This window comes from Sminthopsis crassicaudata, chromosome 1, assembly GCF_048593235.1.
Source record: "Sminthopsis crassicaudata isolate SCR6 chromosome 1, ASM4859323v1, whole genome shotgun sequence".
NCBI classification, from domain to species: domain Eukaryota; kingdom Metazoa; phylum Chordata; class Mammalia; order Dasyuromorphia; family Dasyuridae; genus Sminthopsis; species Sminthopsis crassicaudata.
In genome coordinates this window covers 477,952,563-477,966,295 of record NC_133617.1, presented here as the reverse complement: position 1 = coordinate 477,966,295, position 13,733 = coordinate 477,952,563, and the positions used below count along the sequence as shown (strand labels likewise).

General features: G+C 36.7%; 2 protein-coding genes across 5 annotated transcripts in view; one reads left to right on the top strand and one right to left on the bottom strand.

Moving 5' to 3' along the window:
* Nucleotides 1-13,733, top strand: part of CHLSN (cholesin) — a 342,470-nt gene that overhangs the window by 215,571 nt on the left and 113,166 nt on the right. Inside the window, exon 1 of one of the 3 annotated variants that reach the window (XM_074281125.1) lies at nt 9,055-9,217. The exons of the other annotated variants lie outside the window; for them this stretch is intronic. Coding sequence (XP_074137226.1) covers nt 9,161-9,217 — 57 coding nt within the window. The 5' untranslated portion in view covers nt 9,055-9,160. Of the gene's footprint in view, nt 1-9,054; nt 9,218-13,733 lie in introns of those variants that run through there. 3 annotated transcript variants of the gene reach the window in all.
* The window catches only part of GPR146 (G protein-coupled receptor 146), an 85,042-nt gene that overhangs the window by 68,668 nt on the left and 2,641 nt on the right, over nt 1-13,733 (bottom strand). The window lies entirely within an intron of this gene.

Here is a 13,733-nt window from a genome sequence, read left to right as displayed (position 1 = left end):
TGGAAATTGAATAGATGCCCATCAGTTGAGGAATGGCTGAATAAATTATGGTATATGAAAGTAATAGAATATTATTTTTCTATAAAAAATGATGAACAAGCTGATTTTAGAAATGCATGGAAAGATTTACATGAACTGATGCTAAATGAAACAAGTAGAACCAGAAATACATTGTACATAGTGACATAAAAGCAAGATTGTGCAATCATGAACTATGACAGACTTCATTCTTCTCAGTGGTTCAGTGATCCAAAGCAATCCAAAATAAACTTAGGATGGAAACACCATCCATATCCAGAAAGAGAACTATGGAGACTGAATGTAAATCAATACATGCTACACTTTTTTTCCCCCCTTTTTCTTCTGTTTTGTTTCTCTCATGGTTTTTCCCTTTTGTTCTGATTTTTCTGTCCCAACATAATGTATAAGTAAATATGTTAAAAAAAAAAAAAAGTATATGTATAACTTTTAAAAAAGCTTTTGTGTATAGCTGGAGTAAATAAAAGTTTAAAAAAATGTATATATATGTGTGTGTATATATATATATATCTCCTCTTAATATCCTCTTAAAATTATATATGTATATATATACATATATAATTTTTTTAAAGAGGATATTTCTTTAGTATCGGAACAGGTCTTTTTATTTACTTTTATGATTCTTGGGTCCTGCTATATCCCTTTTCTTGGGCTTATATTTTTAGGTGAAAGGTTACTGTTCATTTGTTTGTTTTTAAAATTTTTCTTCTATGGACTCCTCTCCTTTCCTTCAGTTACTTTAGTTATCCTTGTCTGGATTTTTTTATGTTTAGATTTGTTGTTTGTTTTTTCCCTTCTCTTTAGTTTTGGTGGCCAGAAATTTAATCATGTAAGCTTAGGAAAACTACTTACCCTTCCTTGGCCTCAATTTTTCTCATTTATATAATGGGGTTGTTGTTTGAAAGGCTTGAGAAACTCTATCACTGCACTGATTAACCCTGATTCTAGAACCTCATAATGTAGAGGTGTAAAAGACTAAATGTCTAATAAAAGGCATTTTTTAAAACATGACTAATATAGGAATTATTTTTGTTTGACTAGAAAGGGGGTAAGAGGAAATGAAGTTGATGATATTTATATCACATTCTTATTGCTTTTTAAAAAAGTTAATATATTGGGCTAGGTGGTCTCTAATGACTTTTTCAGCCTTAAAAGTCTTATAAACTATGATCTGTTCTATTTGCAGACAAAAAATTGCAAAATGGGTTATCTGTAATTTTCATTATGTGGTACTGATTCTCCTCACTCCCTCTTTTAGCCTGCTCTGTCCTCGTTATTAATGATAAGCAAGAGATAGGTATACTTCTTTCTCTCATATCCATCTCTTAAGTTTGCTTTTGGGAAACAGAGGCTCAACATTTTTTACTTGTTGACTTAGCAACTTTATGAATTGCATTAATGTATACATTTTTGAAGATAATTTTTGCTTTTAACCAATGTCTCAAAACTTAAATAGAAGTGAGGGAAAAAAAACCATTTAATTAGCTATATTCTCTATACAGTAATAAGTAACCAACTAAAAATCCCTCAAATGTTAGCTTAACTATTCAAATATTGAATTAGCTTTGGAAGAAGAAAAAAGTTAATATAACATTTTAAAAATGTTAGAATTTAAACCTGAACATTCAGCATTAATAATCTTGAATTAATTCTTGAAAGTACTTTCTACTTTTGATTAAAGCCTCATTATGAAAAATATTTCCTTTGTACTATTATTTTTCATAAAAAATATTAATTGCTCTATGTACTGATATTCCAAATTCTATGTATTTGCCCCACCTCAAATTACCATCTCCAGTTTTAATAATCTACATAATGAAAGCCTAATTAAATCTCATCCTTAAATAGTCAGAATTCTGAAGGAAAAGGACATATGAGAAATTTCTACAATTAATAATGTGCTGAATTCATAAATTGAACTCTCATGCAAATGCCTGCAATAATACATTTCAGTGTACTTTTTTAATATACTGTCAAAATCTAAGCAGGGGAGAATGTGTGTTGAAACAAGGTGGAAAGTGCAATGGATAGTGGAATTTATTAGTACTGGCTTAGCTCTGTGTCTAGTGATAGGAAGTGTTTATTTACTCTTCTCAAAACCTAAATCAAAGTTGCTGTTTTCAGATACATTTAATAGAATTAGTTGTTGGGTAACATCCTTGAGCAGTGTGCTGAATACCTAGGAGTCAGATGATCAAAGGACATAATACCCATCCACTCTCTAGTCTTTATCTTCTTCCCCATTTAGATTGAGAGGTGCTCTGCATGGCCCATATTCATTGGTACTTCAGAATTCAACCATGATGAGGAAACTATGGTAGTAAGGGCATAGTGCTAAGTACATATGTAGATCCTCAATAAATTAACACTTTGTTTATAAGGGGGTATAATATGATAAGACAGTGATAGGAAATGAAGGTGTGATTTCATTAGTACAAGGAGCTAAAAGTCCTTCTTATCTTGCTGTTTGTTCCTAGAGAATTTTGAGATAAGTACCTAGACTTGAGAGGTTAAATGACTTACATAGTCACAGTCCATAATCAATATATATCAGAAGCAGGCCTTGAACTTGAGTCTTTCCAGTTTGGAGGCCAGCTCTATCTTCTTTTTTTTGAGGCTGGGGTTAAGTGAATTGCCCAGGGTCACATAGCTAGGAAATGTTAAGTGTATGAAACCAGATTTGAACTCGGGTCCTCCTGAATTCAGGGCTGGTGCTTTATCCACTGCACCACCTAGCTGCCCCTGCTCTCTATCTTCTAACCAGGTAGCCTCCCCTCTCCATATTAGAAAGCAATTTGGACCTGTTATAGTTACTTTTATACTTGTGCTTATCTCTTGAGGGTCAAGGACCACTCTTTGCATCTCCCACAGTGCCTAGAATAATGCTGTTGAAGTAGAAAACTTGTTGAATTTTATCCAAAGTCATTATATATTAAATACATGAATGATTGGCTGATTTAAGAAGGAAAGACCAAGAATATGTTTTACAAGGAAAGAAGGATAGTTGTTTGTTGTTGTTGTTGTTGTTGTTGTTGTTGTTGTTTGTTTTCAAGTAGTGGGTTGGGGAGGAGAGGTGGGGGGGAAATGCAGGTAAATGAAACCTATTTTAGCCACAGTAGGACAATACTGCTTTTTCCACATGAACTTCCTTTTCCTGAGGTTTAGAACTTAGTGGAAGATTCTTTTCAGACACCATAGTTTACTTTGATGTGCTCTGCTTTTTCCTCAGGAAAGAGAGATTTCCTTTGATCTCTTTTCTGTGGTCAATTATTGTGTTTAGATGCCTCCAGTTCCAGCATTAGGTTGCATGGATACTTGTTCCCAGAGTGCCAAATGGGAGTGTGGGGTGCTTTCCTTTAGCAGAAGGAATGATCATGTGTGGCTGCTGTCCCCTCTTTTTTTTTTATCAAACACATATTGGAGAAGTGACAGAAAGACATTCTAGGGATTGACCAATAGAAAAACAGCACATAGACTTGTGACTGGACAGGAAGAATATTGTTTGCTCCAAAAAAATTGACGCTCCTGGCATCCTTTTTTCCTGGCTAATGTTGCAGTTGGTTCTGTGATTGGCCCTACTGCTCGCTATGAGCAAGAGGTCCAAATTTGTGCTGAATTATTAAACACTATGATTCAGGAAATGGGGATGTGACTGCCAAAGTAGAAACCCCAAGGAAATAGAAACTTGGAGTAATTAAATGAAAAGAAAAAAAAAACATTTAAGACCCAGCAGATCTAATTTTTGAGGACCTTCCTTACTTTCCTTTTTTCTCCTAAGAGGAAAACATAACCATCAGATCTCTTCCTTTAGTTTTCATCATTATTACATACTTTGCATTGTCTCTATTAACTAGGTGGGAGAGAAGTTAAGTCATATATCTTAGTTAATGAGCAAGAGTTATAATCAGAGTGCAACATCTATTTATAGAGTTAATAGTTTCCCTAAGAGAAGATAAGAGAGATAGAATCCATTTAAATTTAAAACTTCATTGTTATTAATGTTCTTTTAATACTTTATATGTATGTATATGTATGCATGTATATCCTCAGTCATCTAGAGAATTTTTTTTTTTTTGTCAAAATGGGGTGTAAGGAGGCACTGTAGTGTGATTACTGAGAGTCAAGAGTCCTGGGTTCTGAGCTCAACTCTGCCACTAACTACCTGTATGACTTTAGGTATATCATTCATTTATTTACCTGCTTTGCTTTTCTCCATCTGTAAAATAAAGGTCATGGATGGCGGAGAGGGTATTGTGAGATAATCTTTGATTTATAAGAATCAAGCTTTTATATACTTTTTAGCAATTCTCCTGATATATGTAGACCAAATCTTCATAAGAGTCACATAAATAACAGAATTCTACAGAATTTTTGTGGTTCTGGGCTTGGTAGAAAAGAGGAGATAAGTGGCAAAATTTTTATTAAGCCTGTTTAAGTATCCTGTTTTTACTTTTTTAAATGTTATTACTTCAAAATCTTCATTAGATAAAGGGTCATTGGTTGGCGTAGGAATCTCAACCATATATATAGACTGGCTTCTTATCTTCAGTAATGGAGTATATATAAGATTTGGGAGTTTGTTTTTATAAGCTATTTCCTAAAACTCACCTGTACCCACCAGTTAGGAAGATGTTTCTGTGAAATCTATTCTTTTACTGTGGATTTATTAGCTGGACATCCTCAAATGCTTTAGTTTTACATAAGCTTCAGGAGTCTGGAGCTTTCTTGATTAGTACAAAGGAATTGGATCTTTCTAACATTCCTTCTAGAGGTATCTATGCCACTTCAGTGGCCCTGGAGAGTTGCTTAACATCTGTCCTCTGCCTGAACTCATTCTTTGGCTTGATACTTGAGACTCACCTTGTATGTTCACTGTGTGTGTGTGTGTGTGTGTGTGTGTGTTGCGTGTATATAAAATTAAAACAGAACAAAATCCATATTGGAAATGGTGACTCAGATTTGGGATTGGGACCAGAATCGGTCAGATCTTTGGTTCAGAAACCTCAGGAACTGTCAGCCAATAGAGACTTTTTCTTTCTCAAAGTTTCTAATGAAGCTCATTACAGTCTCTGGGTCAGTGGTTGTTGGGTTTCTGTGCAGCTCTTGTTGAGTGATTTAAGAGTCCAGCCCAGCTCATGAGTTTGGATTTTGTTTACAAAACTATTTGGAGCCATAAACCTGTCAACTCAAAGCACATTTTATATTTTTTAGGTAGCAAGAACCTAGCATACACAAAGTTTTGCGTTGTCCTCTGAGAAACAGCATCAGTCTTGTGTTTTCTCCCTCTAGTCACCATTTCCTTTGGTTCTTGATAAGCTATTAATCTGTTTCCTCCTTTTTCAGACTTTCTGTCATCTTAAGTGGGTAACCAGCATAGCAACAGACAGTTTGGGTTGGGGGTGGGAGAGGCTAGGCAACAGAGATAATGAGGGAGGAAAGAAACTCATACAAAGATAGCAGATTTCATTCAGTCTTCTCTGACACTGTAGTCCAAACAACTTCCTGAATCTGCAGGTTGGGCAAGCTGAAGAAAGGTTCAGCAAGCCCTAGCTTCCCACAATGTCAGCTGGCCCCATGACCCCGACCAGTGTCCAGTCTTATAGTCTTCCCTCCATTCCTCCCCATCTCCAGCCTCCGCCCCTTCCTAACACAGCTTTATCAACATCTGCTGCCAGAAATGGTGTGGAATGTGAAGGTCTTTAAGAAAATAAGGAGTTTGGACTTCCATGTATTATATAAAAACAGCAGAAAGAGTAATTAAATCAAATGCAAACAGCAGAACCTTTTAAAAAAGTAACCAGTTTGAACAGTTGCATCCAGGAGGAAGTGAAGTACAGAGGGAAGAAAAACAAACAGCTGACTTGTGTCTTACTCGGTCATGCTGCCTCCACGTGGAATTCTTTTACCAGAACATATGAGATAGCCAAAGTTTCCACTGTTTCCATAGCAAGGTTGTGCCTTTCACAAGATCCACCACTATTTCCTTCAGGATTTTTTGTAATTAGAGGGTGTAAAATTAGGATACTGTTATTTTAATGGTGACCTTAATGTCACTCACTCCTCCTTTAAAGAAACCTAGAAAGCTTAAGTCACTTGTCTACATGACAAGTATTAAGTATTTGAACACAGGGGCTCTGACTCCAAATTCAGTATTCTTCTGGATTGACCTCTCTTGAAAAATCTCTTTTTTAGTCCATATGCTTTGGTATGAACCACATGAAGTTGTTATGATCTAGCCAATAATAATTAGGATGTAATTTCACCCAGTCCTATTGTGAAACTCTATTGGAGGGGGAAGTGAAATGGAGAAGGAATAGAAGGGCTTACTGATTGAAGACAAAGAATACCAAAGGAAGGAAGAGGGGGACATCTTTTTTAGAACTCTTTTCCCTGGAGTTGCCTGTACCTTTCATTTATGTCACTTAACTTTTTTTCTGCTTGGGTTTTCTTCTCAATATGAGGTTAGAAGAGAAGTAGTTGCAGGACATATTCTGTCCTTTTTGGCCAGTGCTTACCTGAGATATTGGAGTGCTCTGTTTACATGATGCCCAAGCAATTCCTAATTTTTTTAAATTAAAAAATGTTTTTTAATAAAGCAAGCAAACCATCAACCAGGTTATCTATTTTGTTTTAAAATAAACAAAAACAGATTCTCAATCATCAAGTTTGCTTATAGTAGAGGGAAACCTTAAAAAAAATTATTCATTGGAACATTCAGTGCCATTGTATACCAGAGTCCTGAACTAGTCATTAGAGATAGGTAAGAGAAGATGGAAGCAAGAGAGAAACAAAAGAATCAGAAGACATAGATTCTGGCCTCTTTCTAAGGACTTTCAGGGATAATGATGTGATTTAGCAGATATCCCCGATTAGAAATATAATGGTTAAAGCATTATACCTGAAATCAGGCAGGCCTGAGTTCAGATCTAGCCTCAGACATTATATTGCTCTGGGCAAGTCAGCCTCTCCCAACATCAGTTTCTTCATCCATAGATTGGAACAGAATAATAGCCCAATATCTCCTGGGATTGTCTTAAGAATCAGTATTGTTAAGAACCTACTATGTAGTACTGTGCTGAATGCTGGAGATGCCGGATGCAAAAAGAAGCAAAAGACAGTCTAGGAGAGAAAGTATGCAAACAAGTATATACAAAGCAATCTATGTGCAAAATATGAATTAAAAGAAAAAAAAATACTGGAATTCAAGAAGGATTAGGGAAAGCTTCTTGTAGAAGGTAGGATTTTAGTTGGGATGAAAAGGAAGCCAGGAAAGAACTCAATGTCTTTTCTAACTGCGGCACCCAGAACTGAATATAACATTCCAAATGTGCTCTGATCACAAGGAAAGAGTACAAAGAGACTATCATTTCTTATTTCTGGAGGCTATATCTCTCTTGATGCAAACTAAAATAAGATTAGCTTTTTTTTTTTTTTTTGTCTGCCATATCACTCTCTTAACTCCCCAGATCTTTGTCATGTGATTTGCTTGTCTATTTACATCTCCCCATCTTCTACTGGAAAGCTTATTTTTGGAAACTATTGGACCATAATAACTATTGTTTAGACTCAATCACCTAGCCATTTTCAAAACCACCTATATGCACTATCTTAAAGGGTTTTTGTCTTAGTGTAGTTATTAAAGATTAAAACTATACTAAGATTTTGGGAACAATCTAGTCAGAGAAGCATATACAAAATATATACTAGATGGGGAGAGGGAAGAAAACATTTGAGTAGCTGGAGAGATCATAGAATTCACTACATTTTCCCCTAAACTTGCTCCTTAACTAATATTTAATTAGCAAACATTTATGAATTCTCTATTGTATATAAAGGCACAATGCTTAGGATAGAGTCAAAATTAAAAAGGAGGACTGCCCTCAAAGGGTTTCCATTTCAGGGGAAAGGAAGAAGAGTCTACAGAAAAGGAAAACTACCAGTAAAATCATTCACTTCTGTGCTTCTTCAATATCCTCATCCACAAAATAGGGATATTATACTTCCCCTTACTTTTTTTCCTAGCAATATTTTGAGTCAAGTCAAAGGAAGGAAATAAGCATTTATTAAACATTTACTCCATACTAGGCACTGTACTTAAGTGATTCAAAAATATTACCTCATTTGATTCTCACAACAATCTTGCAAGGGAAGTGCTATTTTATGTTATTACCCCTATTTTACAATTGAGAAAACTGAGGCAAACTGTTTAGGTTATAATTTGCCCAAGATCACACAACTAGTATCTTGAGGCTGCATTTGAACTCAGATCTTCCTGATTTCAGGCCCAGTACTTTATCCATTGCAAGTTTCATTGCCTCAAGTAGTAACTTAATGGAAAAATAATTTAATTTCTGAACTTCACTTTCTTTGTCTGTAAAATGGGAATATTAATACATGTACTTCCTACCTCACAGCTTTGTTATCAGGCTAAAATGGGGTATAGGTGAAGAGGGTTTTGGAAACCTAAAAGGAGTAGTATCATTTCTATTATTTTTTTTTAATTTGTCTATTTTAATTGATATATTTTGTCTCATTCTTCCTCCTCCCCCCTCATTATAGAGATGAGAAAAAACAGGCAGAGACAGGTGGACTGACATTTTAAACAGTGATAGGGACTTAGGCGTCTCAGTTCCCAATCTTTCCATTAAATCATTCTGTCATTAAGATTACCCTGAAGTTCTAAAAATGTTTCGTACTATGATCTCTTTCTGAGGACACAATAAGTATTGTTGGTTGCCCAGTATTCTCTACCTGGAACAGGAACCGCCTGTGTCACAAAGTAGGTTTTTTACTGGCTCAGAAGGACCAAGGCAAGACTTTACCTCTTGTTGGAAAAGGGCATTTCAGGCAAAGAGGACAGGAGACTTTTTTTTTTTTTTTTTTTTTTTTTCCCCTAAGACTTCATTTTGAGTGGAGCTCTTTATCTTTCTGCCTGGGATCCTTCTGAAAGACAATGGACTCCATTTTCTGGATTCCCATTTAGTCTCCTCTGTACACACAGAGCCCCTGTTCATTTCAGATGGAGTTCAGCATTGAGAGCAGGAGGCACATGCCTAGAAAGGGGATCCAACTTAATAAAAGCAACCTGTGGGGAGACTAAGGTACTCTGACCTCAACAACCATGGACAGAATTATTGACCCAAGCTGGGCTCCATATATGCCAAGACTATTTCAAAAGGTACTATCTAAAATGCCAATCTTGATATTGTGACAAGCTTTCTCCTGGAAAAATGAATCCAGAAATGTTGGGTCCTGTTTTCTACAGTCCCTAAGTTGGGGTGACAAACGTACCATTGCTTTCTGGAGTCCCCACTCCAGAAATGATTAAAATATACCATTCTAGTGGAGAATTGGTGAGGTGGGACTTCAGAGGATGGTGAGAAAATGGAATCCATTCAAGAACTTTCCCCTTTTTATAATGTAACAAAAACAACACTGAGCATGTGGGACCACATAAACAACTTGCTATTGTATGTAGATTGCCACCTGGTATCACTCTGCTTCAATCTCCACACAGGTTGTCACTTGACTTCTTAGGAAGGCTGAGAGCCCTTAGGGGAGATGGGGAGCAGAGCCAGACATTGTCAGCAGGTTCCAATTGGGCTGAAGGGTCTTATACCTTACCCAGAGTTCCCCCACTGTTTGTGTCCCTCTACACAGAAAAATCTGTTTTCTACTAGAAAGAATAAAAGACCAGGTGGTTCATTCAGGTCTACTGGATGAGCAGGAATCATGGATCAAGAACTGGAAAGAACTTCAGAGACAATGGAATTCAGCCCTTTCATTTTGTAAATGATTCTGAGGCCCTGGCTAGTGAGTGGTGTTGCCATGCTCACAAAAGGACTAAGTGTCATATTTGAATCCAGGTCTTTGGTCTCCCAACCAGTGCTCTTTTCATTGCCTTGGGCTATTTATGTGGTCTTATAAGATACTGAGAAAAAATTGAATACTTAAGCTCTAATGTAGAAGACCTGTCCAGAACCAGGTTCATTGGAGGAATTGTGAGGCAGAGGTAGGAATATTACTCAACTTCAAAACTAGGAGGGCGCAGACTGTTGTTTGGTTTGGTTTTTATTTACTTTGCTTAGATTATGACCACAGACCCTGTTCACCCTATGGAATTATGTAACAGATAGGAAACCAGAAATGATTCAGGCCTCTGTAGGCTTTCTAGTTAACTGAAGAAGATTTTCCATGTTTATTTTACATAACTTTGCATACATAATCATTTACACAAATAGCAGCTAAAAAATCCCAAACCTATTCCAGCCAAAAAGAATGCATTTCTGAGCTCAGGCTTTTCCTGGACACCTAAAAAAAATATTTGCCCTTATTTAGAGAGATATCTGACATTTGTCAAGGGGAGGAGGGAGCAACAAGTAAATATGACAGGTTTAAAATCAATATGGAAAGCTTACAGATATTGTATGAGGTATAGGAGAATTGAAGGATGATGAAATTACTTTTTGGGTCTTATAATCTTCCAGTGACTTTAAAAGCTTTTCTGATATGGTCTGCTACTGCTTCAAAGAGTATCTGAGAAATTTTTGCTTGGCAGCTATCAGTTTTCCATTTTAGGCCTACAATTGATATTAGCCTTTAGTTTTCTTGACCTTCCTTGCCCAGGACCAGGAAGGCATACACCAGATAAAGAAAACTATCAATTACCTAATCCTGGTTCCACACTACTTGTCAGCCACAGAGAGATATTAAGCCATCTGACCCAATTTTCCTCCCTTTTGAAAGATTAATAAAGAATAGTGATACTTCACTTTTTTACATGCAAAGCCTTTATAACCCTTTCACAGCTACTTTTGTACTCCTGGAACCTACATGAGGCTGAAATCACTGCTCCCATCACAGATTCAGGTGGAGTAGCAGAATACCAGAAAATTAAGAGTAATATTGGCAGATTTAGACCTGTACCTCAGATCTTCCAATTCCTCCTCCTGCACATACTTTCAAGCTACACAATAGAAGAAGGTGGCAATGGAAATCAAAGAACAATCAGATTTTGAGTAACAGATCTTTGACACTTTTTAGGATAGGAACATATAAAACCAAAACAGTAAGCAAGATAACTACAGATATACCTGCAGAATATCATATAATATTTCCACAAATACATGATACTAGTTAGAACCTCATTCTAGGGGGAAGTTATTTTCATAGGAACAGGGTTGTATCATGGAGTTTGGGTCTGATATTTTAAACCTGGTGCTGGGATCTAAAGCATTATTGTGTAGGACAGGGATGTTAAACACTTCCCAGTGCTGTCAGAACCAGGGAAAAAATGTAATTGGGAAATATTTAACAAAATAAAACACAATAGCATATAGATGGTGTCATTATGTGGTTTTCTAAGTCAGTAGAGATCTTTATGGAGTTTGACACCACTATACGGGGCATAACAATAGAAGGAAATCTGTACGTATGGAAGATTGTAAATCTATAAGTATGGAGTTGATTGACTTTGCCATGATGAATTACCCAGACTTGGCTGTCAAAGCTATTCATCTTGTGGACTTCTGCCTTTCTGACAGATGAAACACAGCAAAGGTGTGAATAGATTCTTTACAGAAGAAGGCTGAATACTGCTTGTGGGGGGGCAAGGCTCCAAGCTCAAGTTAGGACTTAGAAAAAACTGCCAATGGCAAATGAGTATTTCTTTACTTACCTTCTTTTCTCCTCGCTTTGTGTACTTAGTGCTTTCAAAATGGCCCCTAAATTCCCCCACTGCAGCATTCCTTCCTTACTCTGGCATCTTCCCAATGTCTTTCACTTCCTCCTCCCTCCATTAAGAAAGACCTTCCCAATATCCCATTTCCTGTAGTTCCTACTGTCTGGGAATGTGCTGGTGGTTGTGCATTAATTCATTAATAGCAGGCTGTCTCTATATTATCTGCTTTTCAGGGTGGGGGAAGCTTGTGAAAAGTGGGTTGTTTTTTTTTTTTTTCTCTTAAACAACTGTTTTGTATTTTAACTACTTTAATGACCTAAGATTACAGATGTGAAACTGGAGGAGCTCCTAGAAGCCATCAAATTCAATGTCCAATAATTCTACAAATGATAAAACAAAGGTGCATAGAAATTAAGTGACTTTTCTAGGGTATTCGAATGCAATGCTCTGTCATTATTTTTTGTTGCCTTGGATGTATCTGGATGGGTAGCCTGTCAAATTAGTCCATCAATATGTATTTCTGTGGGCAGCTAGGTAGCACAGAGGATAGAACACTGGCTTCAGACACTTACTGTGTGACTTGGGCAAGTCACTTAACCCTGTTTGCCTCAGTTTCCTCATCTGTGAAATGAGCTGGAGAAGGAAATGGCAAACCACTCCAAACTCAAGGAGAGTCAGAAATGGACCTGATTGAAATCATTGAACAACAAAAATGCAATTCTTGGACAAGCATGATGAAAAGATCTGGGCCTAAAACTGATCAGGAGCAAATATAATGAGGTCACAAGTTCCAAAAAGGCTAAGTCCTCATAGTGACTCCTCCAGACTGCTTCTGCTAAAGCTCATCTTAGACATTCTGAGGAAATCACAGATACCCATCAACTAGCGTTTTAAGCACCATCTGTACAAAATAAATGCATTTAGTCATTGCATCCCTCAGGGGCTAGCCAATGAAAGAAGAAGGTAACTATATTGAGTATATGGAAAACAATAGATTTAAGAGATATTAGGATTCATTTCCTGGCTTTGTCACTTCAGTTGCTCAATGTTAGGCAAATTGCTTAATCTCTCTAGATTGTAGTTTCTTCCTTAAAAAACCTTGAAGTCCCCTCCCTACTCTTTGACTTAGCCTCCTTAATTTATTCCTTTCTCTATACCATTGACTGTTCTGTGGGTATTTGTCTTTAGTAACTTTTGAGGAGTGATCTAAATTTAATTCTATCCAGCATTTGCTCTGCTTTGTTGATGTTCAATATTTTTTGGGTGTGCATGTGTGTGTATGTGTGTATGTAGATATGTGTTTAAAGGACTGATTAATACAAATCTTTTCCAGAGTTGCAGATCATGTTCAGAGAGCTTGTAACCTGGGACATAACCAACCAGAAGGACTTTCAGAGAATTCTAGTTCACTCCCTTTGATGTTATTTGTCCAAGGCCTATTTGAGATACAGGTTAGAATTTCTCTCAGAGTGCCAAATGCAGCATTTTCTCTCCTGTGACCTGCTCCTGTCTACTCAAAGGGCAGCCACAAATGTGAAACCAAGGCCATAATGTGAAGACTATAAAGCTCCTTGAAGGCAGGGACTATTTCCTTTTTGATTTACCTATCACTAGGGCCTAACACAGTTCGTTACATATGGTAGAGATACTTGATGAATATTTCTGGAAGTTAAATCATAGAGGCAGGGCTCCAAAGATGCTACAGAAGGGTTAAGGGTATGCATAGGTGTATGTATAAGGAGATTGAAGAAGATGAGGATAAAGTAGACAAAAGAATAGCCAAAGAATTTTCCTTTGCCCTAAGCTCTTAAAAAAAACCACAGAGTCAGTTTTTTGTGAAAGGTTATCAGCAAAGTCAATATATTTGCTCAGCTGGTCAGGGACCACCTGTTACCTTCTATCAGGCAATTACCTCTAACACATTAGTGACCCTCAGCTCATCTAGTCCCAGAGCTTAGTTTTCATGTTTTCAGCATTGGAAGCTGAAATATAAGCTAAACATCATCACCATCTA